This window comes from Temnothorax nylanderi, unplaced genomic scaffold (genome assembly GCF_030848795.1).
Source record: "Temnothorax nylanderi isolate EJ_2023f unplaced genomic scaffold, tnyl_v1.0 TNYL_tig0060_pilon, whole genome shotgun sequence".
NCBI classification, from domain to species: Eukaryota; Metazoa; Arthropoda; class Insecta; order Hymenoptera; family Formicidae; genus Temnothorax; species Temnothorax nylanderi.
The window spans coordinates 69119-93068 of NW_027249122.1; the positions used below are offsets into that span (position 1 = coordinate 69119).

The window sequence follows — 23950 nt, forward strand, 5'->3', positions numbered from 1 at the left end:
AGACAAAGACGTTTATCAAGTCTTTAAAGATACCGAAGTAATTGAGGGCAAACAGCAAAAGTTTCATAGCACGATACTTCTGTACGCTAACTCCGGACTAGCTTTGGAGAATACGAGCACGCGTCGTGCTGTTTGCCGTGTATCGAGAAGAAAAAGGGGTAAAATGGTTCGCGCGCCATTTTTGCCGCAGCGTAATGCCGAAATTAGCGCGATGCCATCGCGAGAAAGCGGATTAACGCACGAGAAAAGGAAAGACGTATCTTCAGTGTACAAATTCGATTTGAACTTTTCGGAGAATTCAAGACAATCGCAAGCTACCTCATCTCTGCCGCGAAATCAAGCTGAAGAAAATCGCAAGAAAATCGTCGCTATTATAGAGCGCAATATCACCCTTCAACCAACCGATTATCGATCTTGAGAGAAAGAGAATGAATGAATTAAGAAAATCTTGAAGAATTTTACCAACTTTTGTGCTCGATCGAAAACAAACGTCGAACGATTTTATCAGCACGATTCAACGCGTTGAGATTTAATCGTTGAAAAAAAAAAGATATCGTGGAAGAAACTTCATCCCGACAGCGTCCTCGATGCAACGCGGACGCCGCGGACGAATGGGCCGCGCGTACACGAAGAGAACCCGGTGCGTGTGCGCGTGCACATCCGTGGGACCTTGAATCAAGCGGCCTTTGTCGCGAGAGAGCCGAAGAGCTCGGCCGGCTCGCGCGCGAGGTCGGCGAAAGTGTACCCGAAGCTCCCCCCCATTTTTTTTTGCTCGCGGCCGCCGAGCGCGAGCGGCGCTCATTTTTGCCCTCTTCCTTCTCCCGAGCCTTTAGCTGCTCCGGAACTCCCTGGAGCGACGGAAACGGACGGAAGGAGATGCGTTTATTATTAGATTTCGACTCGTCCGATTCCCTGAGCGTCGCGGACGGCTAATGACGACTGTACACGGTGCTGTCGGCCGATGATCGACAACGAGAGATGACAATGGGTGGGACGCGCGCTATTGACAGCGCGCGATGCGCGCTCGTTGGGCAGCGGAGAACGGGAATTGCTCGGTCGCACGCGAGCGGTCTTGCCCTCCATCGTCTCCCGTGTCTCGCGCTTCAATGACTTTCGATCTGCCGCCAACCGCCAAGACGGAGACTACGCGACGTCCTGTCTCGAAGGACCGTTGCGCGCTCGCGTTTGGTCCTTCTAGCGTTCAAATCGTGGCGTAAACGAGGTCAGGGGGGGGGGGGAAGAGAGAAGAGGGACGCGCTTCCGCGTAATTATTTTTACCAGACTCGACTTCTTCGCGAATCCTTGGCGAAACCCAAACAGATCCTCCTGCCTCCCTCCACCCTCAGGGCGTCACATTGGTTCTCACAAGCGCGGCCGCCGATCCCGTCCGAGCGGATGCATCGCGGAAACAAAGAAGTCGCGCGAACATCGAGGGATCACCCCGCGCGGGCGGAACGGGCGGGCAAACAGGCAGGCAGACAAGCGGGTAAGGCTTGCGAACCACGGGGGTGGGAGGACCGGCACTACGAATCGCGTCCACCCGGTTGCCAACCGACGTCGAGGTCACTTGTTGCTGTACGGTTTTACGTACGGTACCGTCCGAAACTCGCGGCGTTCCGACGTCTCCCGATCTCGCCCTTTCCGCGACGGGAGGGACGGCGAAAAAAAATCGGTCGCGGACAAAATGTGGTGTGTTTGACGGGCGCGCACGCATACGCGACGCATTCGGCCGCGCACTGATTCGCGCGCGCCAGCGCACGCACGTTCGCCGGCCGGCCGGCTGCGCGCTCTTCGGCTGCACATATATCGGGTGTCCCGAGTGTTCACCGGATCGTTTCCTTACTACAGGAGGAAATGGGAAGACCGGAATGGACGAGAAAGACCGGGGAGAATCGCCCGAGTTTCAACGAGAAACATTTCGACGAACTTTGAATCCGATCCTAATTTGAGGTGCTAAAAATGGAAGATATCCGTATTATGACGACGTCGTGTCGAATAAACACGTTCAAAAACGAAGACACGCCACTGTATGGAATTGCGTGCGTGCACATGCGCATGCGCGCGTGCTCTCTTTCTCTTTTTCTCTTTCTTTCTTTCTCTCACAAGATACCGCAAAGTGACGACGTTACGAGCATCGCGTACGAGAGCCGGTCACACGCTCGTTTACAAACGGCGGTGACGAGGAGAAGTACGACGACGACGACGACGACGACGACGACGACGATCACGACGACGAAGACGACGAGGATGAAGAAGACGACGGAGTACGCGACGACACGCATCGTAAAACACGTATATCTGGTGTGGATGCGTAACGGTTCGTGTTAAGGGTAGGGAGACGAACGAAGGCTGCGCGGGGGCAACGGGGACGGAGGGGGCCAGCGCAGGGAGGGCGGCAGGAGGGCTTTCGCAGCGTTAAACCCACCCACACAGGCGCGCGATATCGGAAATGATATAAAATTGCGTCGAGCGCGACGCTGATATTTAAATTGGTTCGCTAAACCACGGATTAATGCGCGCAACGACGTCCGAGCCCACGCCACAGGCTTCGGAAAAAGAGTGCTGCGTAAAAAAAATGTTACGCGGTTAAATAGAAGGCAACCGATGACCGCCGTGAAACTGGTGCTTGTTTGCCCTCTTTTTTTAAATAAAAAATTAATATCTTTTACGGCAATAATTAAGAGCGAAATATGTAACACAATACACGAGTCTATAATCAAATGATTCAAGAGCTGTAAGAGGTGTTTCGAAAAACGCGATTGAGAATAATGTTGTCTGGAGATTTGATTTGATTACTTAGGTTTTGATTTCAAACACCTCTTGGATTAGAATGTCAAGTCAGATTGTGACAAACCTGCTGGCGACATTGATTTCAGCGCATATTTTTCGGATTATTAAAATATGTTATATCAGAAAAAACCGATTTACTACGGAGCGTATACGGGAATTAGAATGCGCTAAGTGTAATACGAAAGATTAATCCATGAATTTCTCTCTTTCTCTCTCTCACTCACTCATTCACTCACTCACTCACTCACTCACTCACTCTCACACACACACACACACACTCTAACATACACACATACACACCATTCCGTCTATTCGTCGTTCGTTCATTTCACGTTGGGCAGAATCGAAATTTTGTCTGCTATTCACGCACACAGGAAAAAGAACTATCGCAGTAGATCGATTCCTTAAAGCGGCGCGGCAGTTTCAAAATTGGTTCGAATAGTTGGCATCCCGTAGTTCTGAGGCAGCTTTGAAGTATTTCTTTCCGTTTGTACTTCTCAGCAGGTTCATTGTAATCCGATATTTTGTAGCAAGCTGCGGCACTCGTCGGCATAGATGATTAATTTAATTTAAATTTAAAAGCTCGTTCAAAGATATCATTACATTGACTACCATTGACAATGACAAATCCTACTCTCGCTTTTTGCTGTTGACAGTTGTGACAAATGAAAAACTGTTTGACACTGTTCACGAACAATCGTAAATGCTCCACTTGAGATGACTTCGACGTTTGTTTCCGTCGGAGCAGCACGCGGAAGTCGTACACTTTTCAGTAAACGTAAACATATCGATCCGAATTTGGAAGCTTTGCGTTCGTCCGTGATGCAACGAGTGACACATCCAACGAGCACGACTCGACGTCTAAAACTGTAAGCGAAGATTTATATGAAAGAGAATTTTGTACAAAAATTGACGTTACGATCGCGGGAAGAAGTCGCGTTTCCTGCGAAGTCAGGGAGTTCGGGGGAGCCCGTTTGCGCGGGCTAAAAGCCCGCTGACGGAAACGAAATAATGCATGCTCTAAGAACCTGTTTCCCACACACACGCGCTGCGGTGCGTAAGTCGAGCCTAGGAGGGAGCGGATTCTTTCGGGGAGGAACGCGCCGTCGTTGTCCCGGTTTCTCACACGTCTCGACGGCGACGCCGACGTCGACGTCGGCACACGAACACGTTTCTCGTTTGGCGCACCGCGAGACTCGTAAAACTTTCGCAGCACGATACGTGCATGCCGTGTTCGAGGACACTACCGTGAACCGCCGCCGGCTAGCACAGGCCACAGGAGGCGGCGACGGCGACGGCGGTGGCAGCGGCGATAGTGGTGGTGGTGGCGACGTAGTGGTGGTTGCTACGACGCCACTGGCGGCGACTGGCCCCACGATGCTTGGCCGCCTGGCGGTAGCGGTGGTGGCCGCGAGTGGTGGTGGAGGATTGGGTCGGTGGCGATGCTGATCAACGCGAAAGGACCAGAGCCGGACGAAAATGCATCGGACAGCACGATATAGGCCAGTGGTTTACGCGTTGCTCCCTGGTCCGCGACGTTTTACCTCCGGGACACTTTGAAATTGCAATGGCGATCCGGCAATTCGTATAATTTACGCCGCCGCGCCGTGAGATACTTTACTCACGAGTTTCTCAAAAACGTTCAATCAAACCGATTTCGCTTGGTGGAAATTACGATATTCCGTTCAAAGTGGTTTCCACAATTGATTTCATAATCGCACCTCATCTTGAGGAATTAAGAATTTGACGTCCACAACCGAGCTACGTCTTTTCGTAATTATCAGAAATTCGGCCGCCACACCTCTCGCTACGAGGAACCGCGTTGTCGCGCACACTCACTCTATATTCTTTCTGTTCTCACCACCTTTGTCCACCTTTCTCCTGCAGGCAGCGAGTAAAGTCAAAGTTTGTTGAACGAAGAAAAGAGCGATTCCGTGTTATCTCTCTTTCTCATTATCCTCTCCGACGCGTGGTTGTACGCGCAGGATCCCTACGCACTGTTCCGAAATTCGTGAACGCATTCCATCGACGGCGATTGCGGCAGACATTCTGGAGTTCCTCCGTGTAATCCATCGATGTAAGCTTCTCGCGAGTCGGGGCGCTATCTTTTTCAATTTCAAACCGAACAGATTTGTAACCGCGAAGATTCGTATTTTCCGCGATTTTTCGAATCTTAGATAATCCGCGGCCGTCCTAGATAAAACTTTATTTCTTTTTTAATATTTTCTTTGTCCTTTGCAGGATCGTGGACTACCGTTCCGCACACCACCATTCGCGCCGCTTTACTTCCTAATTCTATACGCACGACGATTCTCTCCCTCTTTCTCCCTCCACCTTCCTCTCTCTCTCTCTCTCTCTCTCTCTCTCTCTCTCTCTTTTTCTCTCCCTCTCACACATTCATACAGAGACGCACACCTCCCCCCATACCGTATACGCTGGGCGTCGCACGTTGAACAAGATAGGACACGACGCGCCGGCCGGCCGCTCGTTGGCCCACGACGGAACGAACGAAACTGTATCTATACCTTTGGTTTGGCGGGCTATCCCGTGCTGAGTGCTGAGTGCGCGACGTATCCGCCGCGCGCCCACTGTGGGTTCTCTCCGATTAGTAGTAATGTAGTGGTAGTATAGTAGTAGTAGTAGTAGTAGTGGTGGTGGTAGTGGTGGTAGCGTAGTATCAGTAGTAGTAGTCGTAACGATAGTGGTAGTGGTGGGTAGCTTTGTGTGTTGTCCGTACGCGGTATGTTGTGTACTCACTCGCTCGTTCGTCCGTCCGTTCACAGCTGCCCGCCCGTTTTCGTCTTCTCGTCTTGCGCGCGATTCGGCCGTGGTCGGCATTTGTCGGCTGTCATCCCGTCCGCCATGGCGGGAACCCAGGACTCGGTTCCAGGACCACGGGGGCGGGGAGAGAGGAAAAGCGAAGCGAGGCTAGGAAAAGGAATATAAGGGGGTGAGGAGGGGAAAGAGAACGAGGACAGCGCGATCTCGACGGGGTTCGTTCGAGCGGGGCTCCGACCGATGCACGTGTGCCAACGAGGGTTGGCGAGAGGGCGCGGGGAAAGAGGTATGGGGAGGAGTCCGCAGATGGGGTTGAAAATTGCGCACGCGCGTCGCGAGGCGTTGCTGTACCCGAGGCGAACGAACGAGCGAGCGAGCGAGCGACAAAGGGGAGGGCCGGGAGGGGGGATGTTACCCATACCTGCTCCGCTGAGCAGCCTCCTACAGAAGATAGGAACTATAGGGGCTATAGGGCAGTATAGGCCAAAATTCGACAATCTTCGGAAAAATTCCAAGTGAGCTGAATTTTTGCACGCACTTTTATTTAGTCTTTATAAATAACATATCAAAAGTCCCCATCATTTGATCGTACGCATAATATTTTACAGCGCGTAAAGGTGTTAAAAATTGTTTTTTGCTAATATCTAGGTTCCTATTAATTTTACAACTATAACGTCTATTTTGAAAAATAAGGATGAGAAAATTCTCTACAAAAAAGATTTTAGGTAGTTTTTTCGTGCACGCAATTGTTTTCGCTTAATCTGGCGTTGAAATTGCAAGCTAAGACAGTTATGGGTATTAAAGTACTTTATTTCACACACTTGTAATTCTAAGCGAAAACGATTTCGTGTACAAAAAAATGACATAAAACTTTTTTTTCTCGTCTTTATTTTTCAAAATAGACGTTATAGTTGTAAAATTAATAGGAATCTTAGATATTAGCAAAAAACCAATTTTCAACCCCTTTTACTAGCTGTAAAATATTATGCGTACGATCAAATGATGGGGACTTTTGATATGTTATTTATAAAGACTAAATAAAAGTGCATGCAAAAATTCAGCTCACTTGGAATTTTTCCGAAGTTTAATCTTAAAGTTACTGGACTATCTTCCTATTAAACCTTCTTCGTTCCGCGTAGTCCTTGTGGTACGCGTAGTCCTTTTCGCGAAGTGCATCGCTAAGGAAAGTCACGGATCTGCAAAAGCTACATGATCTGAAACACGTCCTTTTCGAAAAAGATGTCGTGAATATTGGGAATCATTGCTTCATCTACCATATAATTAATTAAATAGAAAAATTCACCAAGTTTGCATTCCACAAGTTATCTCACGAATAAAGTACACAATATTAATGTGAATACCCCTTTCTTATCCCGTAGGAATATCAATGAAATTTTAATATAGTCGATTTTACTTATTGTTAGTTTCGCTCATACTCTTCACGAAATTACGCTTCAATTTGCGAGCTATTCGGTTCTTTTTCCGGGACTCGTAAAAAAAGAGACCGAGAACGCTCGTAAAACGTAGCTAGGGTTCGGGTTTTCATCCTTCGAGCAACCAATCGCGGCCCTCGGAAAGCTCCTTTCTCCCCCTCTATCTCGAGGGCTAACGATTTATTTCAGCGACCTCTCGGATTCGATATCAACGACTTTTCGGGCCCCGGGGCGAGGCGCAACCCCGGCGTAACCCTTCCCGCGAATTTCTCACCTTCCACCCCCTCGAGTGCGTGCGATTTCAGCAGCCGACAAGTCACGCGCGGTAACGTAACGTAAAATACGTGGATGTAGTAAATGGACCAGAGATTCGTGCTGGCTGCGCACATGGGGCTCCGAGAGACACGCTGAAATGTGTTACACGACGATAATACCGTCATTATAGCCCGGCCGAAACAATCTTTTTTAATTTCGGCCGACTACGGTCACCAAAACTCCGATTTTGGCCGAAACTGGCCGAGATTGAAACCAAAACCGAATTTTCGGCCGGGCTCTACCGTTGTATTTTCTTGGCGCGAAAATCTCGATCTTCCGGGTTGTCCTCGCCACGCGCGCAGTTGCCGAACTCTTCATGAGGGTACAACAAGATGTTTATCCGAGGTGTTCACGCACGGGAACGCAGATACGGGCGTAATTTCTTTCAACGGATCCTGCGCGCACGTATATTTGGTGCGGGTATATTCATCATTTTCTAGATTACTGCGTTAGTTAAGCCAGATGTTAAGCGGCGCGACAGTCCGAGAATCTCGCGTTCCATTCGAATTAACGAATCTCGACGAGATGCGATCGATGAAAAGCGAAGATGTCTTACGGAGAGAAGAGCAGTCAATCGTGTTCGCGATTGAAGATTGAGATAGTGACTTGATTTCTGATTTAATATCGTCATAATATCATTATCATCGTCTCCTACATTGTATCAGTTGTATATTCGCGATCGAAGCGATCCGCGAATCCGCCCGTCGAATCGCGGAGTGGCCCGGGGCCAAGTTTATCCCGAAAAGCCCTTCTGCCCGAGTTTCCCAGATCCCCACTGTCGAATGGCTGTCTCTAGTGTCTCTCGACTTCTGTGCGACAGACAAGAGCGAACCGCACGTATGTACGCACGCACGCACGCACGCACGCACGGGACGCATGCACGCATCACCGAAAAGCACGGCTAATGCGTGGAGACCCGATTAACATGACAATGACAGCCGCGCATGCAGACATAAATTAATACGTATTCTTCTTCCCGATGGAGAAGGACTACGAATCACGGCACCGCTGTGTCCCTTTCGCGCGTAATGATGCGGCCGCTTGATAAATCACCCTTCCGGCCCTAACTAGATCGCGTTGTGCTCGATCAAGTCTCTCGTTTGCAAAAAGCGAATCGAGAAGCGAATCCTTCCACGCTCGCCGTTCGGCAAGTCGGTCATTTTACATCTTTGCTTTAAATTCCGCAGGACAAATACTTCTCATTGTTAGAGGTGTTCACAATGACGTCGAAATAAATCAATTTATCGAAAAAATCAGATTCTACGCTCAGGTAGAAAATCCCGTCCCGAGAATGTCTCTTTGACCCGTCCAGAATTCGAGAATTTTCTACTGTCAAGGTTCTCAATACGCTCGTCGCATAGGTTCTCAATACGATTGCATTAATCGTACACGGAAAAAAATTTAGCTAAATTTTGTCGTAAAATATGGATAACTAATATTTTTTGCAGTAAGAGCTATATTTTTTGCAGCGAGAGCTATAGTTTAGCAATAGTAGCAAAATCTTTTGTTCTCGCTGCAAAAAAATGTTACTCTCGTTGCAAAAAATGTTAGTTATCCATATATTACGACTATTTTAGATTTCAAGAAAGGATGCGAGTTTACTTGTTCGCGAGTCGCCACGGATTCTGGATCGAATTGGAATAAATTTAGAAAGGCCGCTGCGCGAAACTGCAGACATTTCGCACGTTGTCAACAATATCAGAGTTGTTAGTTACAAGGAAGAAATGTCCACAGATTGAGAAGCGTCGGATCCAATCGGATCTTACCTGATTTTCGGACTTCGTCTAGTCAGACTTGGATATGAACAGTCGAAAAATCAGGTATCGTTTCAAGCCATTTTTCTCATCAGTTCGATACGAAAGGACTACATCTGGAGAAACATTTTATCGTTGGTCAGCATCTCTTTTCAACTGCATCGGTCTTTCAGCTGTCGCAAATCTTCAACTGAAAGTTATTTTCCATTGAATAACGTCGTTAATCTTTTTTGCAATCTCGGAAGGTTATAATTATATCTACACGGAGAAAAATAATTCTGCTGCTGCAGCAAAATCGTCATTGCTACTGCATATTCGTAGCGACAACAATTAAATTTAGTTAACGCAACTAATTTTACGAATTATTCGTCATTAAAGCAAAATCTGTTTTGTTGCGAGAATAGAAAAAATTTGCTGAGTGTATTTATCTTTAGAATCACGTTAATTATTGAAACAAAATAATGTACTCTTAGCAAATATATTTACTATCAGAGCAAAACTACTGCTCGTTAGCCTCTGTCGCCTCACTGAGTGAAGAGGATATAGACGCAACGTTCACAACAACGCCACTAGGCAGTGCATGGCGAGAAGAGCTTTCTCGCATTTAAAATACATCCAGCCGCGTATATAAGCAGACCCCGCTACGAAGCAAAAGGCAAATTCGGTTTCAAAACCTCGTTGTAAGATTTATATGTCAACTCTCTAAATGAGAATGTTCTTTTTCTCTGTGTACCTATAGACAGTTGGAGAATGCCTGAAGAAATTACATGTATCGCTTATATAGTAAAAATATAATTTTGCTTTAACAGTAAAAAATCTGCTGTGCCAGCAAATTATTTTTCTCCGTGTACTGGCATCTTATAAGCTATATACAATTTTGAGATTTTACAAGATTATTTAAGACTTTTTATCAAAATTGTCATTAAAAAGAACACAAATTCTTGCCATGCTTCAGATCTCAAAGTCTCACAAAGAAATACGTTTGCGTGTACCAATTGTCACGTACACTGTTTGATAACGGGTCTCGAGAAATATCGATCTGGCGTATCCATGCATCGAATCAGTGGAGTAGAATCGAACGAGGAAAGTTCGATCGCTGGTGCATTTCGGTCTTACGGGACGATTTTGCGCCATGTGTGCCGTGTGCCGTATTGCGTCAAATACAGTGGTGAAAGCAGCTGCAACGTGACACGCGTCCATTGTCGGTATTTCGTGGGCAACGAAAAATGAAAAATCGTCCCTCGTATTCTCGTCTCTTACCGTACGAAATCCCTTCGGCCTTTGACCTCTGATGTTGCGGGGATATCACCTGGACCACGGAAGAGATATATATATATATATATATATATATTCTTTGGGAAATTTATTCTCACGGTTTGATACCTCTTCTCTCTTTTGATCGCTCTGTGAAATCTCTTGTCTGTATAATTTGCGTCATCGTAATTAAAGAGATCTTGGGAAATATAGAAAAAAACGCAGCTATACGCAATGTATTACGAAGTGATTTAATGTTATCATGAAATAAATAATTAATTTAAGAAATTAATGTGAAATTTGTATTCTTCATATATGACCTGTAAACACCTTGCGCGCGATAGTGATAGGCGCGCTACAAGCCGAGAATCGGTGAATTCATCGAAGAACCCTAGTGCGAGGGTGCCATCAGGGGTTACTCTAGGTGTTCAAGCGAATTGGGGGTCGCGTAACCTCCCCTCCTCCCTTCCTATCCAACGCGTGCCATCTTCGATGTAGTGGCCTGCCACTAAATCACCCCAACCGAAAGGGTTTAAATGCTCTTTTTTTTCTTGCCCTTCTGCAATAGGGTAATAATCGCGGTAGTAGGACGTTCGACATTTCTAAGAAAAATGTGATATACTGCACGTATCTTTATTCTCTCGTGCTATCAACATTCACACATACACATACGCACACACATGTAGCGAGCCAAGTTTTTTGGTATATTCCAATGTTTTTGTATATTTCAATATTAAAAAAATACCGATCTTTAAATAATATATCGATTCTAGCTAGAAATACATAGTCATAAATATTACTGAAATATAAAAAGCGTTAATGCAGAATGCGATTACAGTACGCGATTATTTCCTCATGGCAAAGTCGTTAAGACTTATCTTCATTATGACGGACAACGAATCGTAGCGATATCACGATCGATACTTTCTCTCGCAGAGTTCGTTAGAAACATCTGCCGCGACCTGACGTCGTCGTTCCCGCGAATGGTTGCGGCTGCGAAACATCAGGACAATTTCTGTGCATTGTCCTTTTGAATTATTGCTTCCCTCTCTACTGGAATTTTTTCAAGTCCATGGCAGATACGTTCTACAACATCAGTCAACTCTTGATGACAATAATGTTGATGCTAGGAAGAATGCAAGTATAAATAAACTACTATTAAATTAACGCTTAATTACGTAGCGCATTCAACTGTTCATAATAGAATAACCATCAGGAGACTTAATGCGCTACGTGAATAATTAATTTGCGGTTGCATGTTGCGAAACGGGACGTTTCACAGGACATAAATTAGGAAGGAAAACTCAGGTAAATTGACAAAAACTCAATAGGAAATTCGGGACAGCTGTCGACACGGTAGACCAGAAAATCCAGAAAAAAAGGAGCCGTGTCGTTAATGGCTAATTTTGTGGTGATACTTACGCAACTTTTGTCACACGCAAACCCGCAACATCTCCCAGGATCAAGTTCTGATCCTTGTTATCACGTTTGATAAGGAGAGATACGTGACACGAGTGACACGACGCCGTTTCCTAAAAGAAGTCATTGAAGATAATTATTCGCATAAGCCAAGGGATACTGCATACAAGCTAGCAATCAAAATTCTGTTTTGTAATCTCCTCGATGTAGATGAAGTCATATTTTGATTTAAGATAATTCTGTTTACCATCTAAATTACAATTACATACGAAGATATCGATAAAAAAGTTTGAAAACATTTAACGTGCAATCATGCGGACTCGTCGTCGTGTGCGTCACGTGCTCTGTGGTACCGCCGCGAAGTTTGCGGGGCCATCGATCGTCCTCTGCACGCGGTCTTTCGCGAGTCTCGTCGCGGCACGTCGCAGGAGGCCGTCTGTGAGTGAGCGTGTAAGTGAGGCCATGCGCGCGTGTTCGTGCGTGCGTGCGTGAGCGCGTAAGCGCGCGCGCGCGCCCGGAGCACGCACTTACGCACGATCGACGCGGATCGTTCGCTCGTTGTGCGTGGCGCGCTACGTTGCCATGACGACCAGTGGCAGTGCCACGCATTGATCGCAGACTCCCGCTCGCTCGCTCGCTCGGCGGTGCGTGGACTGCGGAGTCGAGTGCGTAGAGACGCGACGGAGAAAGGAGAGGAGAATACGCATGTACGCACACACGTACACACGCACACACGCACACACGCGTATACGCAGCATGCGCGCACGCATGTACGCACGCACGCACGCACGCACGCACGCGAAGAGGCAGGCATCGGGGATAATGCGCGTACGAAGCGGACACGCCGGGCTTCCTCGCTCTTTGCGAGGCTTTTCTTTCGTGTTTTATAACGACGATTTAGAGCGTCCGTTTAAGCTATAGACTATCATTATTCTCGCCCATACAGAACAACGACGATTATTAATTCAGCTCCCTTCCTCGTCTTTGATTTCCCTCGTCTTTAATCAAACACACGTTACCATTAGATATTCTCAGTTCAACCATTTTCAATCGTCAATCTCCAGATTTTACTTCCACTTCCTACTTGGGTAAATCTGTTCCGAGTAGGATTCATATATGTATAAACTGATAAAAATAATATACGTATATCTACATCTCTCTGGAGCTCTCCATAAAAATGGCAATTATAACATACTAGAATAAACACAAATTTTATTTTTTAGCTGTGCTGCTATCATAAAATCTATCATTTAACAGTTCCGGTTTCGATTTAGAACGGAACAAGATCTATAAGACTTCAATTTTTTTCCCGCGAAGATACAATCCGAGGTAATAAAACCGCGTTGCTGCGCTGCGCCGCGCCGTGCGGTGTCGGCCGAGTAGAAGCGGCAATGGATGAACGAAAGGGTTAGCTTCGAGATTAAAAGGAAGTCACCCCCTGCTCCTCCCTTCTCTTCCATCAATCACAATTATATCCTCTCTCTCCCCTGCTATCGTTCATAATTACTGCTCGTGACTTTATCCCGGCGCTCGAAGCTGCCGGTCGACCGGCTCGGTGTAGCACGAGAGAAAAAAAGGAAGGGGGGATATGGATGCTCGGAGTGAGATAGAGAGCACAATAGACTTTTGGCACGGAGATTACTGTAAAACTCCCCGTCGGGGGTGGCAGGAATTCTCGAGGAGAGAAAAAAAAGTTCGGAACCCTCCGGCCGTAGTTCTGATCTCGTCGCAGAAACGGAAACGAAGCCGCTATCTCTCTTTAAAAAATATATGTATATATCTCTCTTAGTTGCCGTTTTGAACTCGCAAAATTTCTATTCGGACGAACCGAGTGAAATATTTTCTCGAACGCAATTGAAGGGCGATCGCTCGGATGCCTCCCATTATATAGTTCGCTTTCAATAAATAATGTCACGGTGATATTCGATGACGCAGAGCGTTCGCGCGTGCACGGTGCATTAAACGCCACCGATGAACTTACGTCACATTAAAAAAAATTGTTACCGGGTACCCAAGGTCGCTTTTTTTATGCAAGTTCGCTCGTGGAAAAAAAAATATCATAGGTAAAGTCTGTGCCGTCAGCGCTGACCTTACGCAGTCTTTTTTACGCACAGTAAACCCCGATTCCGTTCAATGTATATATTTTCACCAATTGACGTTCGGTTGAAATAACGGCGCGCCTAATTAATCGAGCGATTTCGCGAAATTGTGATTGTGCTGGCGCGACCGCCGTAAGGTTTTATGGTTAAACGTGGGACCGTGTCGGCAAACTTGACCTATCCGATCGCGCGCTCAGGAAATGGCACGGAAGCGGAAATGGGTCAGACATGTGATTTGATACAAGACGCGTACGGTTTTGCGCGTCGCAATCGAAATTAATGAAGTCTCCCACCGAATTAATGGCGTATATATATATATATACACACACACACACACACACACACGTGACGTAGCAGCTTTTCTCTGCTTATGTATTTGGTATATTTTTGTAAGCAAGTCCACGTCGTTTGCGCGGTCCATGTGCTTCGTTCGTCATCTTGCGACTTGGTAGGGATCAAAGGTGGGCTTCCTCTTCCTGAAACGTGACATCTGGACGCCGTGAATCGACTCGGAATTTCGATTTAATCTCGTCGAGGCTCCAGATGCGAGGCAAACTGCGGTAAATTATCGCGCTATACCGTTTGGCGTTTTTACAGCGAGTATGAAAGAATATTCTTTTGAAAAAAAGTCGTGATACTTTTACAATGAGGTTCCGATTATGAACCTGTGCATCGTAGAATCAAACGCGAAGTATTAAAAATGCGAGATAAATTATAAAGCCTTTTTAACGGTGAAAATTTCTCGCAAGCAAGAATTCTCTTATAATTGATACATTATCCTTCGCTCCGTACATACGCACGCCATCGCAGGACGACCTCGCTTCTCTGCGGAAGGCCCCTTCGTCCGTCGCTGGCTCACACACGCTTACGCGCGTGCATATAAACGGAAACCCTTCAAGTAGCCTACCATCCACCTCATGTGTACAGACACTTCTGTCACGCACGAGTGGAGGGAAACGCATAAGGTACAAGTGCACGGGTATAGGCGCACCGTATGTAGGTGCAACGCATTGCACTTATGTACGTACATACGTACGTACGCCTAGAATTCACCCCTCTTTTCGCTGGACGCGGGGGGATGCCGAGGGGAATACCGGGGGGTGGCTCTCGAGCAGGTGCAAGCGAGTGGGTGCGTGTGAGAGAGCGCGTTTCTCCAAGCAGAACGGAATCTACAACGAATCCGGGGCGCGCTAAATGGTCTCTCTCTCTCTCTCTCTCTCTCTCTCTCTCTCTCTCTCTCTCTCTCTCTCTTGGAAACGTGTTTTTCAGCGATGATTTTTTAGTGTCCACTGCTGTAACACTCGGCAAAGAAATTACACGCAAAAATCACGACATATGATTCTGTTTATCTGTTTACGCAGCCTGTTGTCGGAATAGATGAGATACTGTTAAATATTTATGCATCTAAAGTAAAATCAGCGTCATTATTTGAAAATTACAAGAGCCGCGCCGTATCGATGTTACAACCTGGCAACTAGTGATGCCAGAAATCAGACATCTTGGCCCTGTTGAAAGCTTCAACGCATACGGGCGTAGCTCTTTTTTTGTGTGAGTATTCCTTCCAGGAGTGCAGTGCCGTCTAGGCCTCCCTCTAGGCAATACACGCACCAGCGTAGAGCGCAAAATTTGGAGAGCCGCAAAATTTTGATAGTTGCCAATAATTTTTGAACTGTCCAAACACATGAAAATTGACCGCTTAGTCTGCGATACCCCGCCTCTATCCGGCTCAATACCGCTCGTACAGATCATATAAAAAATGTTTCCGATGTTACTTTAAATCAATGCAAAACTTTATGACAAAAACACAAATTATTCTGATATAAATACTATATAAAACAACATTTTTAGATATAGGTACAACAAAACACTTTGCAATGCCCAATTAATATTTTAAATAAATTAGCTCAAAATGGCTTTCTGGAAATAATTCCCAATTTAACAATAGCTAATTTCGGATATTATTAACTGCCAATATCTGTGGCTACTGGCAAGGCAACTTTTTCAAAATTAAAATTAATCAAAAATTATCTCAGAAGTACAATGACGCAAGAAGCGATTATCCGATTTAGGAGAAATCCTATATATCAATCGAGAATAAACTGCCCAACAATCTCGATTACAAAGATGTTATAGAAATTTTTTAATTTTTGCCTTTAATTGAAAATTCATTCATTCAAAGTTATTTAAATGCTAAGGTAGGCGAAGAATTTTTCTATAATACTGTTATAAAACAAACATATTAACAATAATAAAAGAAAATAGGGAGATAGAAGAAAAAGTATTTTTCTCTTTAGATATAGGGGAGACCGGGGCTAAAAAGTCTACGGGGTATTCACCAGATTTCTCATGTAATTTGATGATTTTATTAAATTCTTCGTCGACTTTATGGATTCCAGTCACCATATTAGGTCTGCCATTCTAACTTTTAAAAACGCTAAAAGGAATTTTTGAGACTATTTTTGATTGGTTTAGATCCTATACCGCTTCGCAGTGGGACGCTCCTAGCGGGAGCAAATCCCAGCGTAGAGGTAGAGGCGCTTAAGAGAGTCGTATCGCTCAACTTTTCGACGATCACAAATGAGGCCACGTCTCATTTCTGGCATTACTGGTTACAGCAAGGGCTCGCGAAAATTGTCAGGAAATGGCGCGAAAAGGGTGTCGTGTTACCCCACAACATTTCCACGCGAAACTTGCGCGTGTCTGACCTCCAGTTCCTCCCCCCTCATCCCGTCTCTCGTCACTTAGCCTTCCTCCCTCTTTTCGCTCGTTTGTCTGTCCTTTTTCAACCGCAAATTGTGAAATCGAGATCCTTTATTTTATGCCCTCTCGGGTCTCTCTTCGATTTCTTCGAACATTTAGTACATCCACCTTGATAAGGTGTCACGATTAAAACCGCGATGTCATGTTTCACGCAACATTGCGTTGGTTGTGGAGCCGATAAGTTATTTAGTACGATAAGTCGCATGACAATCGACGCTTGTCCATCTTAAGGAAAACTTTTTCGTAATCTCTAATAATAATTTATAGTTCGAAGATTCACAGATTTTAAAATAATAATCCCTTATTTTTTTCCACGCAACGATTTTACACGATTTATGGTTTTCGCGTTTTTTTTTTTTTTTTTAAATAAAAAGCAGTTGATATCAATAAACAGCATACAATGATAAATTAATTATCTGTGTTATTTATTCGCGTACAAATATTCGCGCATAAAAGATCCGCTTTTAATTTTTATTACACAATTACGAGATTTCCTTCCGCCGTCCCTCTCTAATCTTACTGGAGAGAAATGCCTATATTGCATAAATAAGCTTGATCATGGCGATACATCCATCTATTGAGACATCTCCTAAATAAAATTTTCACATATTGTTGAAATAAAAGAGAGAGTAATATTAATTAAAAACGATATGTATAATTGATCTGCGATAATAGCGCGAAATTGCGCGACCTACCTTTGTAGAATTTTGGGTAAATCGGCGATCGAGGATGCCGAAAGATAAATAAGAAATATTCGAGATAGCTTTGACCATAGTCAATGAAGTATATAAAAGACCATATAATATGTATATATACATCTCTTACGCTAAAAATGGGCGACGCGAGTATACATGTAATATCGTATGTGATATCGGAATAGCGGCATTTTTGAAAAATTCTCCTGTTCATCGTAAAGACACGTTGAGAGCGTTCATTGACGCCTTTAGGGACGTTCTCCGGTCCTTATACTAGAGAAAATCGATTTTCTTTAGATTTTCTTGATACTGTGAATATACGTTAATTTAGGTGTGCTTTATGCGTGGTATAAATTTCAGTACCTCTTCCGGTATAAAAAATAAAGATACTGAGCCTCAAAGTTTCAACTTTTACTAATGAAAAGGTTTTCCAGGCCAAACGGTAAGAGATACGAGGTTGGTCAAAAGGACCAAAGTTGCTCCTCTCGTCGAGTTCTATAAGGAAAAAATGCCAAAATTAAAAAAAAATTAAATTAAAAAATTTTTTTTGGTAAAAATTGAAACTTTGAGGCTCAGTATCTTGATTTTTTATACCGGAAGAGGTACTGAAATTTATACCACGCATAAAGCACACCTAAATTAACGTATATTCACAGTTTCAAGAAAATCTAAAGAAAATCGATTTTCTCTAGCATAAGGACCGGAGAACGTCCTTAACAGAATTACGCCGTTTGCGATTTGCAATTAACAATGGCAATTAATGATACGCTGATAACGTGTATTCGCCTCCGCCTTACACCGCTGGTAATGCGCGTTGCGGTACACACTTACTCGGGTGCGCATCGTTCATAGAACGCTACATTATCGATACTCACTTTCAATGCCGTTGCCAGGCGCGCTCTGTGGTCGCGGAATTACAATCGCGAAGAGAACGACGTGTACAACCGCGTTTAATAGCGCTTATCCCCTGAAAACGCACCCCATTCGCGCTATAGCGCGACGCCGCGCGCCGTAGTCGCCGCATTCTCAGTAATTCGGTATGATCTGGCACGTGCAACCGTGCGGAAACCAGAACAAATCGGTGTAAAGTCGATTCCCGCTCCCCTCGAGCGCGACTAGTCTCTTTTGCACGAATTGTTGCTGGCATCTACTTCTGTATCCCTCCGGAATGGAGCATATACCGTTGCATACGTCGTTCCTAAAAGCATAAGAGGATTGGTATCTCCTCGTTCTTTATAGTCTCCCTCGAGTTCGATAAGGACATCGTTCCGATGTGATAAAAAAAGATGACCTCTCCTATGAGTTAACGTCCACTTAGAGTAAACGTGAAAATTAAAAAGTAAAACGCGAATTAAATTAGAGCAATTTCTTTAGAAATCCTCTGACTCTGTGTTAGATTTATCATCACAAATTCTGCGAGTACACTTACAAGCATTTCTCGCTTCTGACGAGCTGCGTGTACTTGTTCTGTTCCGGAAGATTAACAACGTACATCCAGTTGCCCTGTTTGTTCAGAGCAGCTTGGGGAGCAATATACTGCGCTTGTGTGGGGCACAGGGAGATGACTTCCGGATCCGACTGTCTCTTTACACGGTCGTCCTTAAGTTTCGCGTAGCCCAACAACGGGTTCACGCTATAACTTCGCGGCGCTATCTTGCCACCCCGCGAATATCTATTATTTAACACAAGATATAAATATATTAAGCGCGCGCGCGCAAGGAGCAGTCACCATTTTAACTTCTCCATTTTAATTTCTTTAATATTTCGTACCTATTCGTCAGCCACGATTGGTTCGGTTCTAATACGCTTATGGGTTCCTGCGAATAAGCACGATCGATCTGTCGTGGGACGTCCTGATGATACTTCAGCGTTACTTCCGGGAGGAAGGGATTCCTCTGCGCTTGTGGCGGTGCGGAGTATTTGTAACTGCAATTCGACGAATCGAAAATTTAACTTTGTATGCTAATATCATTTTTACTTCGCTGGTATCGCTACTTAAGTGCATTTTCTGTCTGTTACGATGATGTAAATAATTTGACACATGTATGCGTAACGAGTATTACCTATGATAACGGCTACTATTGGACGGAGGTCCGTATTCTGAGGCTGGCTGTCCTTTTAGAGGAGGCTGCGTGTATAATTGATCGTCTTGTCGTGGATAATTATAGCCTTGATTATAATCCGGAGGAGAACTTAAAAATGGTAATAAGGAGAATATGCGGGAGTATCAATAACAATCCAATTAATGATTAATTATACATCAATATCTCAAACGATAGAAATTATTAAGTTATTCGTAACTTATCTGCTTTAAATATCTTTCACGTATAAGTTTCTTTGGTAATTATTTAGGGCTTTTCCCAATTTTGAAGTTTTTCAATTTTTTTCTTTGCGAAAGAGTATATTTTGTTGTCAAGTTGAAAAATCGTATGGAGGAGATAGGAAAGCTATATTTTTTTGCGAATTTTAATAACTTTTCTCAATTAGCGTTTTCTTTTGGTAAAATAAAGTTGTAATTTAGGTAAATATATCGATCAAACATATGATAAATTTGTGTTCAACTCCATACTTCAAACTTTGTTTGCATATTGAAGTAAATGTTTGGATCCCCGGGAGAGGCGGAGCCAAATTTGGTTTAGGGTTTGGAAGTCAGTTTTTGGGAGCCCTTCCTGCTGTCAGATTCGAGACCAGAGCTACAGCGTTGTTCCCCCTTTATTCATCAACCTTACAACCTTCCCCGATTGATCATCGTTGGAATCACAGCAAAGTTTTTTGTCAAGACAGCCGTAAAAAATATCAAAATTGGGAAAAAACCTTAATTCTAAATAATTACCGTTTCTTTTGTCAGTATATAAATATATCAAGATAATTCAGTACTGAAAATGTACCTGTAAACGTTGAAATCTTCGCGGGATTCATCTTGCAACGCGGTGTTAAAATCGAAGCTGCATTTGTCGACGAGAAACTTGATGAGTTGTCTAAAAAGAGATAAAAAGAGAAAAAAGAAAAAGAAAAAGAAAGAAACCGTTACCTCTCTCGAGGACGGAATACAATGCGTTAATAAAAACGAATGATGCATTCCCTCGAGAATTACATTCGACCTTTGGCTCCGCACGCGAGCCGCGGTCTTGCTGCAACGCTTATCAAAGATACCGGCCATTCTGTCTCTCGGCCGGACGACCGAGATTCGTCTCTCTTCCAGGTTGACAAAAGGTTATTTACGCAGGTGCGTACTCAATTGGGTGTATTGCGCAACTGTGTTAGGCCTGAGCAAGCATTAGCCAGGCGAGATGCAGCGTGTTTGTTTGCGGCGAAATGACACGCGGGATGCCGTGAACCGACGTGGTCTGACTCGAGTCAGCAATTTGATATTTCTGACAGTGTAATTGACCGTTGTTCGGGTCGTTCCTACGCGCATAATTATCGGAAGTGACAGCTGTCGCAATCACAAGTTTCTCCAATTGCTAAAATTATTCAACGGTGGGACCGTTGCAGCTTATCGAAACCTAACTTATTTCATTGCGCAGCGCTGAAAGATTTTAAATCTGCACAAGACAGAATAATGCGATATCAGCAATATTTTCGGATATCCGAATTGTTAAAAAGAAAATTTATTCTGAGCGCTAAAACACCGTTGTTTTATTTCTGCGCAATCGTCTGTTTTATTATTCATTTTCTGCAAACTTATTCAAATATGTACGATTCGCGAGTACTCGATAGGAGTATTATTCATGTAAATTGTAAATATTTGAGGTCATGTCGAATAAGCGATTTGTTCAGTGAAAAAGAAAGAAAGACATACCGGTATTCGGGCACGACGGGGCTCGGTTTGGAACTAATGTAACGGGCCCAATAATTATCCAACAACGTATGACCGCGCCAAGGCCATGGTCATGGTACGCTAAGCAACGATCTCACGAACGTTCTTACATTATAGCGGCCCCGTTCACTTTACGTAACTCTTCCTAACATCTTCGGGATAGGATTTGAGCGTAAAAGCGAGCATTTGGGAAATCTACCCGACGAATCACTTGCGTATGTAGCACGGTAACAGCGGGCGGAGGGTAACTAACGGATACTGCAACATCTGATTTCTGTGATCCGATCGCGGCAGAGATGCGAGTTTTTCTGGGCTAGATCCATAGATCGCGCTTATAAAAAACGAGGGACGAAAATTGTTTTACGAGCGAGAGTCGTTCCGGCATAAAATTGGTTGTGCAAGCCTATTAAGGCGAACTCGATGCTTTCGAGAAACGGATTCTCACCTCGAGGAGAAGAGGAGTTAGCGGAACTTTCCCCTCCAGAAGTTTTTCTCAGCGTGCGCGTCGATCATTCGTATGCATAGAGGAAGGCGGAAGGTGGACACGGTGGACGCGGCGAAAGGAATATCAACAATTGGAAATGGGTCGACCGGATCATCGCAGATTTCCACTTGTTGCGTTACCTCGTCGCTGGTTCGGTAGCGATATTTTTTTTTTTTTTTTTTTTTTTTTTTGGAAGGGAAGGGAGGAGTTCTAAGGGTACTTACCGAGGATAATGGTCCGGAGTTTCGCAGAAGGTCTGCCCCGGTGGCGCGCAGTGAGGAGTATGTCCTGGAGGCGCGGGTACGAAAGGCTCGTACTGCGGCCGCCCTGGACATCCGTACTCGGTGCAGGGTTCGCCCCGGGTGACCATCAAGAAAAACTATTGGCACATACAAGAATAATCAAATTCATAAAAAAACGTTATATTTCGGAAGACCAGAAAATGCCAATTTTTTATTTCTTTTTCGATTCTTAATTCTACGTGAAATTATCATTCCCTTCGTATACGCACGTGGAAATGTAGTTTACACGCGTTTTGCATTTGCGGTCAAATACACAATGAAACTTGAAGCACGAGATCACTAGTGTTGACTCAGCACAATGTACAATGTGGGACCACTTATTGTGAAATGCTGCACCGACTTGTAATTGATCGCTTATCGAGGTACTTCCTGTACGGTACAAACGCGTTCTTGCGACAGTATTAATCGGCTCTGATTCAGCCTACACGTAATTCAATCGGTAGATAAAAAAGCGTCAGCTATTAATCAAGAAGATGAGTTAATGTCGATTCGCGATTAGAAAGGTATATACATCAGCGTGCGTTTACAATTAATAGAAAGAACGTTACATCAGATTTATATCCAGCGTCCTACGTACTCTGCAACTACGGCGATTAGTTATTAGCTCTTAACATGAGATTGGACCGATCACTTACGATTGATAATATTAGGTACCACGCAAACGTCATTTCGATCTATCGTTATGATTCACCCCTCCTTGATAGAACCTTCTCTCCTATGGTGAGCGCGGCAGGTGTCTCGGCAGGAAGGAGGCCGCGAAGTCACTTAATTGGCATCGCGTGCTGATCAATCGCCGTGCCAATGTCACCGTTGATAAACGATAACCCGTACTCGACCCAGGATCGTTGCCCTGAGGACGATCGTAAAGGACAGAGAGCCCGGTTGAGAATAAAGCCGGGTTGAGTCTCGCGTTCGGTATACCTTCGAATTTTTTACTTTTTAGATAAACGACACCTCGGCCGAGTCTCGATTCGCGTCAACTTTACGGATTTTAAGCCAGAAAGAAGGAGAAATTCAATCCGAATCGGGATTGATCTCCCGTCTCCTCTAGACGTTACCGTTGCTGTAACGCGTGTAGCTCGTTGTCGCACCGACTATGACAGAGTACGGTCAACCATAACGGACGTCTCTCCACTTTTGGCCAGCGTGATTCGAAAGTGTCCACGACACTGGGTCCAGATACTGGCGCGATTCGGTTCTACGCGCCGCGAGTCTACCTAGCAACGTGGGATACGTGGGTATACCTGTGCGTTGGCCCCTTCCTCGGGTGACGTGCACGAGTTCTGCGGGGCTCAGGGTGGGGTAGGCGGACACATACTTTCACTGGAATACGTGCGGCGAGGGATTCATCGACCTTATGACAGCGTGAACTGAGTTTTTCTCCGGATGACACGGATACATCTTGATTATGCGACGTCGCTAGTATGTCAGGAAAGAGAAAGAGAAATGCTACTTCTTATACTGAAGCTTAACATTTAGTAGACAGAAATCGTTAAAATTTCTTTTTTTTTATATATATATATGAGATATCGCACACGTCTGTCGCTATAAATTTTTCGATGGAGATAAATTGCTTTTTGGTGAAAATTTGAGATTAAGTATCATCCCGCTGTAACACGACAATGCCGAACGTTGAAAGGTTGAGTGAAAGTAATGCTAAACATTTCGAACGTTTAAAAATAAGTTGACCCAGGAAATAAAGTCACATTAAAATTAATCGTAAGGAAGTATTTTAAATATTTGGCTTGAATACATTAGTAGTCCGAAATTATGTGTCCTGGTCCCTGCTCAGGACATTCAGTGATCTAAAGTGGAGTAGACAGATAGTAATCTTATAATCGCAGAGAGACGGGAATAGATAAATGATCATTACATAATTGCTTTATTATTATTCAGGAGTTCTATTAGAAACGTGATAGGTCATGGCGAATCCGTTAGCTGCATCGCTGATATTTTAAACTGTCAATCATTCTTTATTTATATAAAACATCAAAAATGTTGGCAACATTCTGAAAATATTTAAATAATAGATTGCGACTAGCATGTC

At 44.5% G+C, this 23950-nt stretch overlaps 2 protein-coding genes across 9 annotated transcripts in view; both read right to left on the reverse strand.

Annotated features, from left to right (window-relative positions):
* Tet (tet methylcytosine dioxygenase-like) overlaps window positions 1-4127 on the reverse strand; it is a 48911-nt gene extending 44784 nt beyond the window's left edge. Inside the window, exon 1 of one of the 4 annotated variants that reach the window (XM_071707636.1) lies at window positions 3819-4127. The gene's annotated coding sequence lies outside the window, so the exon portion shown is untranslated. Of the gene's footprint in view, window positions 1-1278; window positions 2132-3818 lie in introns of those variants that run through there. The other 3 variants (XM_071707634.1, XM_071707633.1, XM_071707635.1) reach the window with 3 other exon arrangements.
* Window positions 4128-17006: 12879 nt separating this feature from the next.
* Window positions 17007-23117, reverse strand: Spz5 (spatzle 5). Of its 5 annotated transcripts, none has more exons than XM_071707639.1 (8): window positions 22962-23117; window positions 22539-22824; window positions 21826-21980; window positions 20186-20275; window positions 19361-19489; window positions 19068-19223; window positions 18727-18969; window positions 17007-18495 (listed from the first exon to the last, which is right to left on the reverse strand). In XM_071707639.1, the coding sequence occupies exons 2-8, from the start codon at window positions 22569-22571 to the stop codon at window positions 18324-18326; spliced, it is 978 nt and encodes a 325-aa protein (XP_071563740.1). In that variant the 5' UTR covers window positions 22572-22824; window positions 22962-23117; the 3' UTR covers window positions 17007-18323. The 5 variants fall into 5 exon arrangements, with proteins under 5 accessions (XP_071563740.1, XP_071563744.1, XP_071563743.1 ...); XM_071707643.1 differs by having other exon boundaries at window positions 22539-22753; window positions 22962-23116; XM_071707642.1 differs by having other exon boundaries at window positions 22539-22753; window positions 22840-23115.
* Window positions 23118-23950: the final 833 nt, after the last annotated feature.